The sequence below is a fragment of the Enhydra lutris genome, unplaced genomic scaffold (assembly GCF_002288905.1).
Source record: "Enhydra lutris kenyoni isolate GAN:26980312 unplaced genomic scaffold, ASM228890v2 scaffoldscaffold22, whole genome shotgun sequence".
Lineage (NCBI taxonomy): Eukaryota > Metazoa > Chordata > Mammalia > Carnivora > Mustelidae > Enhydra > Enhydra lutris.
The window spans coordinates 14,431,643-14,450,821 of record NW_019154106.1 but is presented as its reverse complement, the minus strand read 5'-3'; the positions used below and the strand labels follow the sequence as shown (position 1 = coordinate 14,450,821).

Here is a 19,179-nt window from a genome sequence, read left to right as displayed (position 1 = left end):
AGGGTAGAAAAGGTAGAAATTGTTTAGGGGTCTGTTTAGTGAAGTGCCCCTGACTGCAGGATTCTTCTGCCAGTATCACTTTGGCTCGTCATGTGGCTGCAATCACTTGGGAGGTCTGCTGGGGCTTAAAACTGTAAATGAAGTCACTCTTTTGTTGGGTGACTTGGTGCTGACCTGGCTGGAGTGCCTCAGTTTCTCTCACAGTCTCTCATCTGCTGGTAGGTTACACTGGCTTCCTTATATGGTGACCTCAGTACAGCGTGTAAAGACTGGAAGAAGAAGCTATAAGGCATATCCATGCCTCTACTCCAGAATCTACTTGCCATCATTCCCACTGCATTTTTTATTTAATTATTATTATTATTTTATTATTTTTGGAGGGGGTTAAAGAAGTCACACTTCCAGCTTCATGGATCCATCACTGTGTTCCCTAGTAGAAACATTACTCCTCTAAACTACAGAGGCTCATGGTTTCTTACTGGAAACAGAGGTTTAGCAGGTGGATCATTAAGTACGTAGAAGAGCCACCTTCATTTCCACCCTGGACCCTCCAGTTCTGGGTCGCACAAATTATTGGAGAAAAAGCAATGTTTCCTGGTTTCAGATTTAATGTACATAACACATTTTGGAGGTGATTCTTCTATCCCTATAAAGTATTGACAACAAAGCTAGCCCATAATCAAGTATAAAAAAAAAACTATTCCAATGTTCCAGGCATACTTTTTGAATTTTCTAAATATTAGATGAATTTTCCTTCAATGCTGTTTTTCAGGAATACCCCAGGGCAGGACTATAGAGCTATAATGGTGTGTGTGTATGTGTATATGTGTGTGTGTGTGTGTGTGTGTGTGTGTCTGTGGTGCCAGCATGCTGTGTAGAATCATCTGAAAATAAGGCCCAGCATTTTCTTCCATATATGGGTTGTCATGAGGCTACAAGCTCAAAGCTTTGAAGGAGAAAGCAATACAACAGGAGTATGGACTGTAGGTATCTGGATCACTTGCTCCTGCATTCACTTCTGTCTTCAGGAACAGGAGTGCTGTTATGTTATGTGTTGGTGAGTCAGACAACATCCAGTTTGTGATGATGGGTGTGGACTACATGGTAACTTGGTAGCCTATTGTCAGATCATTCAATCTCCAACGGGGTCCATGAATAAACCAGAAGCTCTTTTTAAGAAGGTGAATACTTATTTGCAAAGGGAGTCAATGTTTTGCTTTAAAATCCCAAAAAGTCTGATTTGTAATTCACTATAAAGTCTCATCCAAAATTCTACATAATTCGTTATTTGCAAATATACGTCAATGACAATTACATATGCTGGGTCATGTGGCCCAAATAGCACAGCAGCTGGCACGGAGGACTGGACTTAGTAGAATTTTCTCTTGATCTGGGATGTACTCAAAATGGACAGATTTTTGGGTAGCTTTGTAGATGGGTTTTTGTAACTTGCCTAAAATTAGTATATGTGCCCTGCAAAATCAAGGAGCCCACTGAATTTTGGTGTAGATGAGGCAGGATTAGGGAAATAATGCCTCACCTTAGTTTTATTCATTCAGAGGGCATTTTAATTACCTGCCACCAAAGCCTGGTAGTCAATTTGAAGCTGCAATTTTTCCATGTAATTTTGAGGAAATTTTAATCATTAAAAATTGTACATGACACCTGGCATTTGCCTTAATGCAGGTTTTGATGATTGTGAGGAATGAGTTGCTTGTGATTCTCCAGAGTCTGAGTCCCTAGGGCTAAAGTGTTTGCTACAACAGCCTTGGTGGCCCAGTCATACTCAGCTTAAGGAGAAACAGGGGGGTAGTGGCCTGTTTCTCTGTAGTCGGTAAGTTTATTCAGGTTTTCTATGAAACTGTGGGATTATTATTTTCCTGATATGGTAACTAGGGTCTTCTTTTATTTTACTTTTCATGTTAAGTCACAGTAAATGCTATCCAATTGTGAACCCAACAATATTAAAGAAAGGTTAATCCTCATGGAAATATTCAGCTTTAAGTCAGTTTCCAGCCATTTTACAAAGAATAGAATGAATTTACCACCTGGAAATGGATATTTATTCATTTCCTCTTTAAATGCACCTGAAACTGGCATTTAAACTTTCACAAATGAATTGGTTTTAAGAGATTCCTACCTAATAAATCTTGGAAACCACAGATTTATATACATAATGTCTGGGCTCTAAAGGAAACTAAGCCTTCGGGTGTAAACCTAATAAACCTCTGTTCAGAAATCAAAAGGAAGCATTGTCCTTCTGAACCCCTCAGGAGCTAATCCATTCAGCGAGAGAAGTAGCCTTTACTAAACAAAAGGTGTTAAAAGGGGATTGTAATGATGTTTTCCTAGATTTCTCTAATATTTTGCTTTGACCTTAGAATAGAAACGTCTTCTTAATGAGTTTATTGATTTGTGTATACAAGCAAGTTATTGTAGCAATGTAAGTTCTGGGGCAACCATTGCATGTTTCTTAAAACTCTTTCACTAGTTTATGCATTTATATGCAAACATTTACTCTCAGTTACATACATGTTACCCCACTAGCTAATGTGTGAATGTACGTACTGCAATACAGTATTTTTTTTCTTTTTTAAAGATTTTATTTATTTACTTGTTTGAGAGACAGTGAGAGGAAGAGAGAGAGAAGGAGCATGGAGAGGGGCAGAGGGGAGGGAGAAGCAGGATCCCCGCTGAGCAGGGAAACCAATGTGGGACTTGATCTCAGGATCCTGAGACCATGCCTGAGCTGAAAGCAGACATTTAACTGGCTGAGCCACCCAGGGACCCTGGTAATTATTTCCTAAGGAAACACGAAACGCAGTAGAAATTCAGAGACATTTCAGAGATTCAGCTCAGAGACCCAGTTATATCCATAGGAGATCTGCATGAGGCATGTTCTGTATGGAAGGAACTAAGACTGGTAACGCTAGCTTCATTCTCTTTCTCTCTCTCTCTCTCCCTCTCCCCCCATTTGTGTGTGTGTGTGTGTGTGTGTTTGTATGTACCATAAAGCATCGTGTATTTCTGTCACTAACTCCCCAAAGCTTCTCTTTGACAGAAACAACCTCTTCCTGTACCCTGCCCCCCTCACCGCCTTTTGAGGGCACTGTGGTGATGGCGGTAAGAAATCTGATTGTGGAGACAACTTTTTGCCTCCTGGGTTTCACTGATTACCCAGAACTTCAGATACCTCTTTTCCTCGTGTTTTTGATCATGTACATTATCACTGTGGTAGGAAATCTTGGGATGATAGTAATCATCAAGATTAACCCCAAATTCCACACACCCATGTATTTTTTCCTCAGCCACCTTTCTTTGGTCGATTTTTGTTACTCTTCCATCGTGACTCCCAAGCTGCTTGAGAACCTGGTCATGGCGGATAAAAGCATCTACTACTTCAGCTGTATGTTGCAATACTTCCTGTCCTGCACCGCTGTGGTGACCAAATCCTTCCTGCTGGCAGTGATGGCCTATGATCGCTTCGTGGCCATCTGTAACCCTCTGCTGTATACAGTGGTCATGTCCCAGCGGCTCTGTGCCCTACTGGTGTCTGGCTCATATCTCTGGGGTATGTTTGGTCCCCTGGTACTCCTCTGCTATGCTCTCCAGCTAAACTTTTCTGGACATAACATAATCAACCATTTTTTCTGTGAATATACTGCTCTCCTCGCTGCCACGAGCTCCGACATATTCATTCCCCATTTGCTGCTTTTTGGCTTTGCCACTTTCAATGAGGTGAGTACACTACTGATCATCCTCACTTCATACATTTTTTTAATTTTTTTTATTATTATTATTTTTTTTAATTTTATTTTTATAAACATATACTATATTCTTATCCCCAGGGGTACAGGTCTGTGAATCGCCAGGTTTACACACCTCACAGCACTCACCATAGCACATACCCTCCCCAATGTCCATAATCCCACCCCCCCAACCCCCCTCCCCCCATCAACCCTCAGTTTGTTTTGTGAGATTAAGAGTCACTTATGGTTTGTCTCCCTCCCAATCCCATCTTGTTTCATTTACTCTTCTCCTACCCCCTTAACCCCCCATGTTGCATCTCCTCTCCCTCATATCAGGGAGATCATATGATAGTTGTCTTTCTCCGATTGACTTACTTCGCTAAGCATGATACCCTCTAGTTCCATCCACGTCATCGCAAATGGCAAGATTTCATTTCTTTTAATGGCTGCATAGTATTCCATTGTGTACATATACCACATCTTCTTTATCCATTCGTCTGTTGATGGACATCTAGGTTCTTTCCATAGTTTGGCTATTGTAGACATTGCTGCTATAAACATTCGGGTGTACGTGCCCTTTCAGATCACTACGTTTGTATCTTTAAGGTAAATATCCAGCAGTGCAATTGCTGGGTCATAGGGTAGTTCTATTTTCAACATTTTGAGGAACCTCCATGCTGTTTTCCAGAGTGGTTGCACCAGCTTGCATTCCCACCAACAGTGTAGGAGGGTTCCCCTTTCTCCGCATCCTCGCCAGCATCTGTCATTTCCTGACTTGTTAATTTTAGCCATTCTGACTGGTGTGAGGTGATATCTCATTGTGGTTTTGATTTGTATTTCCCTGATGCCGAGTGATATGGAGCACTTTTTCATGTGTCTGTTGGCCATCTGGATGTCTCCTTTGCAGAAATGTCTGTTCATGTCCTCTGCCCATTTCTTGATTGGATTATTTGTTCTTTGGGTGTTGAGTTTGCTAAGTTCTTTATAGATTTTGGACACTAGCCCTTTATCTGATATGTCATTTGCAAATATCTTCTCCCATTCTGTCAGTTGTCTTTTGGTTTTGTTAACTGTTTCCTTTGCTGTGCAAAAGCTTTTGATCTTGATAAAATCCCAATAGTTCATTTTGCCCTTGCTTCCCTTGCCTTTGGCGATGTTCCTAGGAAGATGTTGCTGCGGCTGAGGTCGAAGAGGTTGCTGCCTGTGTTCTCCTCAAGGATTTTGATGGATTCCTTTCTCACATTGAGATCCTTCATCCATTTTGAGTCTATTTTCATGTGTGGTGTAAGAAAATGATCCAATTTCATTTTTCTGCATGTGGCTGTCCAATTTTCCCAACACCATTTATTGAAGAGGCTGTCTTTTTTCCATTGGACATTCTTTCCTGCTTTGTCGAAGATTAGTTGGCCATAGAGTTGAGGGTCTATTTCTGGGCTCTCTATTCTGTTCCATTGATCTATGTGTCTATTTTTGTGCCAGTACCATGCTGTCTTGACGATGACAGCTTTGTAATAGAGCTTGAAGTCCAGAATTGTGATGCCACCGACTTTGGCTTTCTTTTTCAATATTGCTTTGGCTATTCGAGGTCTTTTCTGGTTCCATATAAATTTTAGGATTATTTGTTCCATTTCTTTGAAAAAAATGGATGGTACTTTGATAGGAATTGCATTAAATGTGTAGATTGCTTTAGGTAGCATAGACATTTTCACAATATTTATTCTTCCAATCCAGGAGCATGGAACATTTTTCCATTTCTTTGTGTCTTCCTCAATTTCTTTCATGAGTACTTTATAGTTTTCTGTGTATAGATTCTTAGTCTCTTTGGTTAGGTTTATTCCTAGGTATCTTATAGTTTTGGGTGCAATTGTAAATGGGATTGACTCCTTAATTTCTCTTTCTTCTGTCTTGTTGTTGGTGTAGAGAAATGCAATGGATTTCTGGACATTGACTTTATATCCTGTCACTTTACTGAATTCCTGTACAAGTTCTAGCAGTTTTGGAGTGGAGTCTTTTGGGTTTTCCACATATAGTATCATATCATCTGCAAAGAGTGATAGTTTGACTTCTTCTTTGCCGATTTGGATGCCTTTAATTTCCTTTTGTTGTCTGATTGCTGAGGCTAGGACTTCTAGTACTATGTTGAATAGCAGTGGTGATAACGGACATCCCTGCCGTGTTCCTTACCTTAGCGGAAAAGCTTTCAGTTTTTCTCCATTGAGAATGATATTTGCGGTGGGTTTGTCATAGATGGCTTTGATAATATTGAGGTATGTGCCCTCTATCCCTACACTTTGAAGAGTTTTGATCAGGAAGGGATGCTGTACTTTGTCAAATGCTTTTTCGGCATCTATGGAGAGTATCATATGGTTCTTGTTCTTTCTTTTATTAATGTGTTGTATCACATTGATTGATTTGCGGATGTTGAACCAACCTTGCAGCCCTAGAATAAATCCCACTTGGTCGTGGTGAATAATCCTTTTAATGTACTGTTGAATCCTATTGACTAGTATTTTGGTGAGAATTTTTGCATCTGTGTTCATCAAGGATATTGGTCTGTAGTTCTCTTTTTTGATGGGATCCTTGTCTGGTTTTGGGATCAAGGTGATGCTGGCCTCATAAAATGAGTTTGGAAGTTTTACTTCTATTTCTATTTTTTGGAACAGTTTCAGGAGAATAGGAATTAGTTCTTCTTCAAATGTTTGGTAGAATTCCCCCGGGAAGCCATCTGGCCCTGGGCTTTTGTTTGTTTGGAGATTTTTGATGACTGTTTCAATCTCCTTACTGGTTATGGGTCTGTTCAGGCTTTCTATTTCTTCCTGGTTCAGTTGTGGTAGTTTATATGTCTCTAGGAATGCATCCATTTCTTCCAGATTGTCAAATTTGTTGGCGTAGAGTTGCTCATAGTATGTTCTTATAATTGTCTGTATTTCTTTGGTGTTCGTTGTGATCTCTCCTCTTTCATTCATGATTTTATTTATTTGGGTCCTTTCTCTTTTCTTTTTGATAAGTCTGGCCAGGGGTTTATTGATCTTATTAATTCTTTCAAAGAACCAGCTCCTAGTTTCGTTGATTTGTTCTATTGTTTTTTTGGTTTCTATTTCATTGATTTCTGCTCTGATCTTTATGATTTCTCTTCTCCTGCTGGGTTTAGGGTTTCTTTCTTGTTCTTTCTCTAGCTCTTTTAGGTGTAGGGTTAGGTTGTGTACCTGAGACCTTTCTTGTTTCTTGAGAAAGGCTTGTACCGCTATATATTTTCCTCTCAGGACTGCCTTTGTTGTGTCCCACAGATTTTGAACCATTGTGTTTTCATTATCATTTGTTTCCATGAATTTTTTCAACTCTTCTTTAATTTCCTGGTTGACCCATTCATTCTTTAGAAGGATGCTGTTTAGTCTCCATGTATTTGGGTTCTTTCCAAATTTCCTCTTGTGATTGAGTTCTAGCTTCAGAGCATTGTGGTCTGAAAATATGCAGGGAATGATTCCAATCTTTTGATAACGGTTGAGACCTGATTTAGGACCAAGAATGTGATCTATTCTGGAGAATGTTCCATGCGCACTAGAGAAGAATGTGTATTCTGTTGCTTTGGGATGAAATGTTCTGAATATATCTGTGATATCCATCTGGTCCAGTGTGTCATTTAAGGCCTTTATTTCCTTGTTGATCTTTTGCTTGGATGATCTGTCCATTTCAGTGAGGGGAGTGTTAAAGTCCCCTACTATTATTGTATTATTGTCGATATGTTTCTTTGATTTTGTTATTAATTGGTTTATATAGTTGGCTGCTCCCACGTTAGGGGCATAGATATTTAAAATTGTTAGATCTTCTTGTTGGACAGATCCTTTGAGTATGATATAGTGTCCTTCCTCATCTCTTATTATAGTCTTTGGCTTAAAATCTAATTGATCTGATATAAGGATTGCCACTCCTGCTTTCTTCTGATGTCCATTAGCATGGTAAATTCTTTTCCACCCCCTCACTTTAAATCTGGAGGTGTCTTCGGGTTTAAGATGAGTTTCTTGTAGGCAACATATAGATGGGTTTTGTTTTTTTATCCATTCTGATACCCTGTGTCTTTTGATTGGGGCATTTAGCCCATTAACATTCAGGGTAAGTATTGAGAGATATGAATTTAGTGCCATTGTATTGCCTGTAAGGTGACTGTTATTGTATATTGTCTCTGTTCCTTTCTGATCTACTACTTTTCGGGTCTCTCTTTGCTTAGAGGACCCCTTTCAATATTTCCTGTAGAGCTGGTTTGGTGTTTGCAAATTCTTTCAGTTTTTGTTTGTCCTGGAAGCTTTTAATCTCTCCTTCTATTTTCAATGATAGCCTAGCTGGATATAGTATTCTTGGCTGCATGTTTTTCTCGTTTAGTACTCTGAATATATCATGCCAGCTCTTTCTGGCCTGCCAGGTCTCTGTGGATAAGTCTGCTGCCAATCTAATATTTTTACCATTGTACGTTACAGACTTCTTTTCCCGGGCTGCTTTCAGGATCTTCTCTTTGTCACTAAGACTTGTCAATTTTACTATTAGGTGACGGGGTGTGGACCTATTCTTATTGATTTTGAGGGGGGTTCTCTGAACCTCCTGGATTTTGATGCTTGTTCCCTTTGCCATATTGGGGAAATTCTCTCCAATAATTCTCTCCAATATACCTTCTGCTCCCCTCTCTCTTTCTTCTTCTTCTGGAATCCCAATTATTCTAATGTTGTTTCATCTTATGGTGTCACTTATCTCTCGAATTCTCCCCTCATGGTCCAGTAGCTGTTTGTCCCTCTTTTGCTCAGCTTCTTTATTCTCTGTCATTTGGTCTTCTATATCGCTAATTCTTTCTTCTGCCTCATTTATCCTAGCAGTGAGAGCCTCCATTTTTGATTGCACCTCATTAATAGCTTCTTTGATTTCAACTTGGTTAGATTTTAGTTCTTTTATTTCTCCAGAAAGGGCTTTTATATCTCCTGAGAGGGTTTCTCTAATATCTTCCATGCCTTTTTGGAGCCCGGCTAGAACCTTGAGAATCGTCATTCTGAACTCTAGATCTGACATATTACCAATGTCTGTATTGATCAGGTCCCTAGCCTTTGGTAGTGCCTCTTGTTCTTTTTTTTTGTGGTGAATTTTTCCACTTTGTCATTTTGTCCAGAGAAGAGTAGATGAAGGAGCAAGTAGAATACTAAAAGGGTGGCAACAACCCCAGGAAAATATGCTTTAGGCAAATCAGAAGAGATCCCAAATCGTGAGGGGGGAGAAAGGGGATAAAAAGAGGTTCAGAAAGAAGAAAAAAGAAAAAAAAAAAGAAAGAAACAATTAAAAAAAGAAAACCAATAAAGAAAAAATATTAAAAGGAAAATATGTATATATATATATATATATATATATATATATATTAGATAAACTAGTTAAAAAACGTTAAAAAAGAAAAGGGTAAAAGTTAAAAAAATTTAGCAGAAGAAGAAAGATAAATTGAAAAAGAAAAAAAATTAAATTAACTGTAAGGCTAAAGAATCATGGGGAGAAAGCCATGAGATCCGTGCTTTGCTTTCTCCTCCTTTGGAATTCCGCTGCTCTCCTTGGTATTGAAACCGCACTCCTTGGTAGGTGAACTTGGTCCTGGATGGGCTTCTTGTTGATCTTCTGGGGGAGCGGCCTGTTGTAGTGATTCTCAAGTGTCTTTGCCCCGGGCGGAGTTGAACCGCCCTTACCAGGGGCCTGGCTGAGTAATCCGCTCGGGTTTGCTTTCAGGAGCTTTTGTTCCCTGAGCGCTTTCCGTAGAGTTCCGGAGGGCGGGAATGAAGATGGCGGCCTCCTGGTCTCCGGCCCAGAGGAGCCGAGAGCCCGGGGCCCCACTCCTCAGTGCGCCCTCAGAGAACAGCGCCGATTTACTCACGTCACCCTCCTCCGGCCACGCTCCGAGCTGACCGAGCCTGCGACCGGTTCAAGGTAACCCCGAGCTTAGAGCTCACTCCTCGGCTCTGTCTCTGTAGCCGGCTTCCCTGTTCTAATACCTGTAAGCTCTGCGACACTCAGACACCCCAGATCCTTCTGTGACCCTGCGGGACCTGAGGCCACGCTGACCCTGCGTGGGCTTCACCCCGGTTAAGCCTCTGGAGCGATGTCCCTCAGCGGAACAGACTTTTAAAAGTCCTGATTTTGTGCTCCGTTGCTCCGCGGCTTGCCGGGAGCCGGCCCCTCCCCCCACGGTCTATCTTCCTATCGCTTTGGATTCACTTCTCCACCAGTCCTACCTTTCAGAAAGTGGTTGATTTTCTGTTTCTAGAGTTGCTGTTCTTCTTCTCTTCGATCTCCCGTTGGATTTGTAGGTGTTTGCAATCTTTAGATAAGCTATCTAGCTGATCTCCCGCTACCTGAAGTAGTCTCAGCCTGCTACTTCTCCGCCATCTTGACTCCTCCCCCCATACATTTTTATTTTTGTGACTGTACTTAATATCCGCTCTGTCAGCGGGCATCACAAAGCCTTCTCCACCTGTGTCTCCCACCTGACCGCCATCACCATCTTCCACAGGACCATCCTTTTCCTCTACTGTGTGCCTAACTCCAAGAACTCCAGGCACACTGTCAAAGTGGCCTCTGTATTTTACACAGTGGTCAACCCTATGCTGAATCCTCTGATCTACAGCCTGAGGAATAAAGATGTGAAGGATGCCCTCCGGAAATTAATAGACACAAAAGTCCCATTCCACTGAACTAATCTCAACAGATGTTTTTAATCCCAATGAACAATCGTAACAGAGGCTTGTAAAACCTTTAGCATACATTTGCACGAGGTTTTTTAAATGACTTTAATGTTACTATATTGTGAATTTGTAAGCTCAAAACCCTGAAGATGCAAGGTAATTCTGGATTTTGATTCATAAAATTTCTATTTCTTCAAATTGCCTAAAAGCAAATACATAAAATATTACAAAGCCCAGGAGATGATTCTGTGTGGGGAATAAAGGTACTGAAGGATCATGTTAACTTGCCATAGAAAAAGCCTTTCTGATTTGTTACTTCATATGAAGACTAGTTACTTGCCTTTTTTTTTAAATTAACATATAATGTATTATTTGCTTCAAGGGTACAGATCTGTGAATCATCAGTCTTACACAATTCACAGCACTCACCATAGCATATACCCTCCCCAATGTCCATAACTCAGTCACCCTATCCATCCCCCTGCCAAGCAACCCTCAGTTTGTTTCCTGAGATTAAGAGTCTCTTATGATTTGTCTCCCGTCCCAGTCCCATCTTGTTTCATTTTTTCCCTCTCTACCCCCCACAACCCCTGCCTTCCTCTCAAATTCCTTATATCAGATAGATCATAGTTACTTGCCTTTAAAGTTATGTGTGTGTAGTCACTAAAGCACTGTCTTTTGGGGGAGATGCAGATGGATATAATGTGTGATAAAAGGAGAGGGTGCTGATTCTTTTCTGACACCTTCATTCCTTGGGCTTTATGAATTCTATGAATGGATGGTCTTACACTTCAAGCAGGTTGTATTGAGAAGTACACAGGGCAAGGACAATTATATCTATTGTGTAGATAATGACACAGAGTTTCAAGAAACTAGTCTAGAAATGACTGAAATGATTGATCTATGATTAAAGGGTCTCAACTCTGTTGACTATAAATCAAGTGTCCTTTCATGGTATTATCAAGGCTATTAGTCTGAGAGGTCACAGAAGTTCATTTTCTCCTAGATTGCCTGGGACAATCTCTAGAGTCATTTCAATATTCTTTCATTATGCTTGGATAGGATTACTCAGAAGGCTGCATTCTCAGTATTATCAGGTCTGGAAATCTCTACAAGCATTATTTAGTCTAGTTCATATGTATTAGGCCTGGGATGAAGGCAATATATGTTCTATTTGGGCATACTGAAGAATCATATTTCGAAGTTTCTGTTCTAATGTTTATATGAATGACTAAACAAGAACAAATATCTGGTAACAAATACCTTAAAAATTAAATTAAATGGTAATAGGAAGACTAAATTTAAAGTCATTATTATTAAAAGCAGTGTCATATTGGGACAAATAGAGAACCATACGAAGAAAAAGATAAAACTAGATCTCTTCCTTATTTCACACACCAAAAGAGAGTTCTAAAAGCAAGTTTGAAACTTGGATTACATGAATATACAAAACTTCTTGGCAAAACAACATAAAGGAAATTAAAATGACAAAACTGAGAAAAAGTCACTACTTATATCACATATAGTAGAGAAGAAAATGACAGTCTTAAAGGAAAGTTGACATGAAATATAATTAAGTAGTCTATATAAAAGGAATAAAAAATACCCTTTAAATATTTGAGGATTTTTTTTTTAGCCTCAAACTAATAGAAATACAAAGGAAATCTGCCCTGAGGTATCACTTCTCACCTATTAGGACAGAAATCCTAAAGTTTAATGATGTATCAGGTAAGTGAATCTGCAGGGAAATAGACATTTTATGCATTGGGGTCAGGAAAACCACATGTTTCACATGATAGGAGCTACAAGCAACCTTACATACACACTCCTCCTCTTCTAACATTGATGGTTCTAGGAATCATTCCCAAAGACAGAGTAGCAGATAAACTGTAAATAATATACTCACTGGCATTATTTATAATAACAACATACTGGATGCAATCCAGCATAAAGGTGGCTGAGTAACCTACGTGTCACAATAAAAAGTATCTGGTCATGAAAATGGAAAGAGGAACATTTCTATTTATTGCTGTGAAGGACATTTTCCATGTTCTCCAGTTCATTTTCTTAAAGGAATAAAGACAAGACGTAGAATACTTTTTTATTAGAGGGAAAGGAAACAAAATTAATAAAGATAGGAAGAGGTGAAAGGAAACTTTGAGGAATGTACTTTGTAGCTTTTTAATTTTTTTAAGATTTTATTTATTTATTTGACAGACAGAGATCACAAGTAGGCAGAGAGGCAGTTAGAGAGTAGAAGGGAAGCAGGCTCCCCTCTGAGCAGAGAGCTGGGCACAGGGGGGTTGGGGGGGGCTTGATCCCAGGACTCTGGGCTCATGACCCCAGCTGAAGGCAGAGGCTTTAACCCACTGAGCCACCTAGGCACCCCTACTTTGTAGCTTTGACTTAGGGGAAATTCGATATTGGACATGTCTTAAAAGGCATATATTTAGGTTAAAAGGTAAAAATAAATATTTAAAACTTGAAAACAGATAATAACGGATCTGTTTATAATATCGGAAACATGATCAAATGGTGTAAACATTTTTTCTAAAGGACATTACTTTGAGTATACCTTTCCACTATATACGATGTTTATTTTAGTATACCTAAGTAACTATTAAAACACCATTGAAACAAAAGTTATCAGCATGAGGGAAAATTACAGCTCTAAAGTATGAAAAGGTAAGTAAAAAACATTTTCATCTTAATTTGAGTTAGAAATCTAGATAGAAATTACTTTTTTAATTTTAATTTTTATTTATTTATTTATTTTTGCTCTTCTAAATAATACCACCAATAATGACAACTCAGTAGCAATGAGTGTCCTTATTCCCCAAATTTCTCTGAAAGGAAATATTTGCTTTGTAAACAGAACTGTTTTTGTTGTTGTTGTTGGTGGTGGTGTTTTTTTTTTTGTTTGTTTGTTTGTTTGTTTGTTTGTTCGTTTGTTTGTTTAGACAAATAGCTGATCTGAAGTCTGAGGCAGAGATTTAATGAACGTTGAGCAACTTGATTTTCCAGAAAGCAAGAATAGTATTAACAGCTAGTTGGATCATTTCAAAGAGACATAGGAGACAATTTGAAATGGCTCCAACTAGCTTATAGTTAACATGCAAATAAATATTGACTGCAATTAATTTAAAGCCATAAAATGTGTTTAAGCCTAAAAATTAAAATCTAGATACTTAAAAAAAAGTCATTGACTACTATTAAGGGTTGTTGGAGGGTTCAAGGCATTACTCTTAAAACTGGTAAATAGAGAGATAAATATTTATCCTGTCTTTCCTTTATGAATTGTATTTTGGGGTCACCTAATGGTCTATGAGGGGAAATTCAGAAAGAATGAAAGTAGAAAATAGGATGGAATTAGAAAATCACTATCTCTGAGATCTGAATAAAAATTATGGATCAAGGCAATGGCTTCAATAAGTATTAAAATCATTAAGCAAAATGTTGGTGGGAAATGCTAAAATGAAGTAATCTAGCTAACACTACCTGAATTCAGAGATCACACTGAGAATCACTAAGAGTCAGACAATCAGTTAACAGGTGCTTTGAAATTTGATGCAATGGGAGTCATCAGAACCACATATGAAGAATTCTTGCCTAACGGAAACTACAAGAGTGACCTAGAACTAGTAAGATTTCTTGGTGTATCAGTTTTAAAGAGCTGGATCAGGAACAAGTCAAAAGACACCAAACAAAGCAGTAAAACCAATGAGGGACATGCAACATTCCACAAATGGTCCAATTTTTGCACAAAATTACCTGAACACACATACACGTAGGTGCACATGTGCCTGAACACACACACACACACACACACACACACACACAGAACTGTTACATAATATATGGGACATAATGTTACATAATACACTGTTTTCATAAGAAAGGGAACTTATAACAGCTAAATGTGTGTGGAATTTTTAAGAATATATTTTTGTGAGGTGCTATTTTGGCATGGGTACATATTTTCACATTTTTGTTTCCTTGATTATTTTCAAAAAACTTAATTTTTTAAGATTTTATTTATTTATTTGTCAGAGAAAGAGAGAGCACTCACAAGCAGGGGAGCAGCAGGCAGAGGGAGAAGCAGGCTTTCCACTGAGCAGGGAGCCCAATGCGGGACTCTATCCCAAGACCCTGGGATCATGACCTGAGCCAAAGACAGATGCTTAATGGACTGAGCCTCCCAGGTGCCCCAAAAACTTAAAGTTTTAAAATTTCACAGATAAGTCTTTTTAAAGTTTTATTGTGTCAGTTTATTTCTGCAGACCTGAAATTACTCAGTGTTTTTTTTTTTTAATGAAAATGTACTACAGAAGTACTCAACAAATGTCATCTGATATTTTATCATTCTAAGAAATACCAACATAGTGGCATAAATAGGGCTTTAAAGGACACCCACAGATATACCCAAGTAGGTTTCCTTCTTTTTCATTCTGCCATAAATAATGTCACCCTGAAATATCCAAGTTATAATTTTGAAAGCAGGTTTAGACAGCAGAGAACATCACCTCAACTGCAGAATTATTGAGATGAATAATAAAACTGAGTGTATGTTTTTTAAAGTTTTTATTTTAAATCCACTTCCATACAGTGTAATTTAAGTTTCAGGTATATAATTTAGTGATTCTACATTCAAATAGACTACCCAGAGCTCATCACAAGTGCATTCATGAACACCCATCACTTATTCACCGCCCCTCCCAGTAACCCTCCGTTTGTTCTCTATAGTTAAGAGTCTGTTTCCTGGTTTGCTTCTTTTACCCCCCAACTGCGTTCCTCTGTTTTGTTTCTTAAATTCCACATATGAATGAAATCATGTGGTATTTCTCTTTCTCTGGCTGACTTATTTTGATTAGCATAATACCCTCTAGCTTCATCCATGTCAGGATGCAGAGAAAAGGGAACCCTCTTACACTTGATAGGAATACAAACTGCTGCAGCCACTCTGGAAAACAGTATGTAGGTTCCTCAAAAAGTTAAAAATAGAACTACTTTATGATCCAGTGATGACACTACTAGGTATTTATCCAAAGGATACAAAAATATTGATTTGAAGGCATGCATGCACCCCGATAGGTATAATGGCATTATCAACAATAGCCAAATTATGGAGAGAACCTAAATGTCCATTGATTGAGGGGATGAAGAAGATGTGGTATATACATAACTCTATGGTCAACTAATCTTCAACAACACGGGAAAGAATATCCAATGGAGAAAAGGACAGTCTCGTCAATAATAAGTGGTGTTGGAGAAAATGGACAGCCATATGCAGAAGAATGAAGCTGGACACTTTCTTATACCACACACAAAAATAAATTCAAAATGTATGAAAGATCTAAATGTGTGTCAGGAATCCATCAAAATCCTAGAGGAGAACACAGGCAGCAAACTCTGTGACCACAGTCACAGCAACTTCTTACTAGACCCATAGCTGGAGGCAAGGGAAACAAAAGCTAAAATGAACTATGGAGACTTCATCGAGATAGATCTGCACAGCCAAGGACACAATCAAGAAAACTAGAAGGCAGCCTATGGAATGGGAGAAGATAGTTGGAAATGACATGTCTGACAAAGGATTAGTATCAAAAATCAACAAAGAACTTATCAAACTCAATATCCATAAAACAATCTAGTTTAGAAATGGCCAGAAGACATGAGTAGACTTTTTTTTCAAAGAAGATATACAGATGGTTAACAGACCCATGAAAAGATGCTCCACATCACTCATCATCAGGGGAAATACAGATCAAAACCATGATGAGATAGCACCTCACACCTGTCAGAATGGCTAAAATTAACAATACAGGAAACAACAGATTTGGTAAGGATGCAGAGAAAGAGGAACCCTCCTGTGCTGTTGGTGAGAATGCAAACTGGTGAGGCCACTCTGGAAAACACTATGGAGGTTCTTCAAAAAGTTAAAAGTAGAACTACTCTATAATCCAGCAACTGCACTACTGCATATTTATCTAAAGGACACAAAAATATAGATCCAAAGTGGTACATGAACCCCAATGCTTATAGAAGCATTATCAAAAATAACCAAACTATGAAAAGAGTCCAAATGTCCATTAAATGATGAATGGATAAAGAAGAGGTAGCATATATATATACAACGTAATATTACTCAGCCATCAAAAAAAAAAAATGAAATCTTGTCATTTGCATTGACATGGATGGAGCTCAAGTGTATTATGTTAGGGAAAATAAGTCAATCAGAGAAAGAAAAATACCATATGCTTTTACTCATATGTGAAGTTTAAGAAACAAAACAGCTGAACATGTGGGAAGGAAAAAAAAAAGAGGGAAGCAAACCATAAGACATTCTTAATGATAGAGAACAAACTGGGGGTTGATGGAGGGAGGTAGGTAGGTGGGGAATGGGCCAAATGGGTGTTGGGTACTACAGAAAGCACCTGTTATGATGAGCGCTGGGCATTACATGAAAGTGATGAATGCTAAATTCTATTCCTGAAACCGGTATTACACTATATGCACACTATGTGTTAACTAACTAGATTTTAAATGAAAATTTGGGGAAAAAAAGATGTGGTATATCTATATAAAATTTTACCATGTGGTACATGATCTTGAAAATTTCAAGATTTTTGTTGTAATAAACCTGACTAGAGATAGGAAGTTCAGTGGAGTGGACATTTGTTTAGGTTTGTTTATGTTTTGTTTTATTTTGACTGCACAGTTTCAATAATTACTTCTGAAACATTCTTATTCTTTGTGAACTATCTCCTCTCTGTAGTGAAATTCCTCATAGTTCTGGTAGTTTGGCTCTATTTCCAGTTCCTTTGGAAAGTCATATTTATTATTCATTAAAGATTCATGGTACACTGACTTTATGTTGGTCATTCACCTAGGAGCTTGGAATATATTAGTGAACAAAGCAATGAATGGTCTCTGCTTTCCTGCAAGTTTTATCTTAGTAAGGGGAACCAAACAATATACAATAAAAGAAATAAATAAGGGTTAAAATATATTTGAACTGTGTGAAGTAATTTAAACACTCAATTAAGTAATGGAGTAGGTCCTGCAGGAATATAGTTAAGTTCCTGGAAGAATTCACTGAAAAGGTACATTTCAACAAAAACTTAAGGGAAAGCATTTCAGCATGTAGGAAACGTGAGTAGAAAAGACCATAGAGAAGGAGTGGGTAATATTCAAACAACAACAAAAAGCAAGGAACGAAAGCAAGGAGGTCAGACTAGCTGCAGGAAGCAGAGGTGGGAAAAACTAATAGAATAGGACAAGATTTCAAAGGGGCTAGGTCATTTTCTCAACTTGATACTTAACCTTGTAAATATTTCTGCTTTAATTCTCAATGAATCTTAAAGACCTAAAATATAGATCTTCACACTTACCCAACAGGTTAGAGTGGATGGTAGAAAGAGGCTTATGCCCAGCATATAGTTGTCACTCAGTATTTGGTAAAGATGATTTTTATAATTCCATAATATTGATAATTGTAAGATGGTATGGGAATAATCAGAAGTTGAGGACGGGTGCCTGGCAGGCTTGGTTAGTTAAGCATCTGCCTTTGGCTCAGGTCATGATCTCAGGGTCCTGGGATTGAGCCCCATGTCAGGCTTTCAGCTCATTGGGAAGTCTGCTTCTTTCTCTCACTCTCCCTCTCCTCTTTCTCTCTCTCTCTCTCTTTCTTTCACATTAAAAAATATATATATATTTAAAAAATAAAAAAAATAAATTAAATAAAATATAAATTTTTATCTGAAATGTTCCCAGTGCTTCTCCAGGTTTGTAAGAATTACATCAGAGAAAGGTGATTAATTTTAATTGTGGATTTCATGACCTCAAGAGAATGGGCAAGTCATAATCCCTAGAGTTCGTATCCCAAAGGTTGTACTGCAGATATAAGCATATATCCATCAGTCCCAGCCAGGAGAGGCCCTACATGTGCCGTCAGCAGGTTTGTTTTAAGATTCTAGAGACAGATGGGTGTTAACTTCAGGGTATATATTTTATATTTTATAATTAGTTATAAATATAATTATATTTTATAACTTCTATAAAACAACATGGGAGGTGGAAATTTATCCTTTAGATATAGACAGTTCTTGAGAAATATTTAGTCACTGCAAGAGTATATCTAAACATGCAAGGAAGGGAAAGTGCATTTATTCACACAGTTTTGTGTTAGAGGGGCTCGCTCAGATGAACAAGGAGTACCTGTGGTGGGAGAATAGAAGAAATGTGAAATCTGGGGATGTGCATTGTCTTGTTTCTATAATTTACTGAATAAATAGGCAAGGTAGAATAGAGAAGATTTAAATAAAATGAGAATAGCAGAGTTGGAACAGACTTTATTGTGAAAAAAATTGAAAGGGACCAGCTTTAATTAAGATTATAAAACAAGGGGGCGCTTGGGTGGCTCAGTGGGTTAAAGCCTCTGCCTTCAGTCAGGTCATGATCCCAGGGTCCTGGGATCGAGACCCACATCGGGCTCTCTGTGAAGCAGGGAGCCTGCTTCCCTTCCTCTCTCTCTGCCTGCCTCTCTGTCTACTTGTGATCTCTGTCAAATAAATAAAATAAAATCTTAAAAAAAAAAAAAAAGAAAAAAGCTAGTCTGTGAAGCTGGGCGTCGTTGCTCTCTCCCTAACAGACGGTCCCGGCCGATCGGTTTGATTTAAAAAAAAAAAAAAAAATTATAAAACAGGAAACACATGTGTCTAAACAAAAAT

The 19,179-nt window shown here is 38.4% G+C and overlaps 1 protein-coding gene across 1 annotated transcript; it reads left to right on the top strand.

Annotated features, from left to right (window-relative positions):
- The first annotated feature begins 926 nt into the window (after positions 1 to 926).
- On the top strand, positions 927 to 10,459 carry LOC111149878 (olfactory receptor 5D14). The gene is made up of 3 exons (XM_022507179.1): positions 927 to 987; positions 3,062 to 3,771; positions 10,175 to 10,459. Exons 1-3 carry the CDS (start codon positions 927 to 929, stop codon positions 10,457 to 10,459), a joined length of 1,056 nt encoding a protein of 351 aa, XP_022362887.1.
- The last annotated feature ends 8,720 nt before the right edge of the window (positions 10,460 to 19,179 follow it).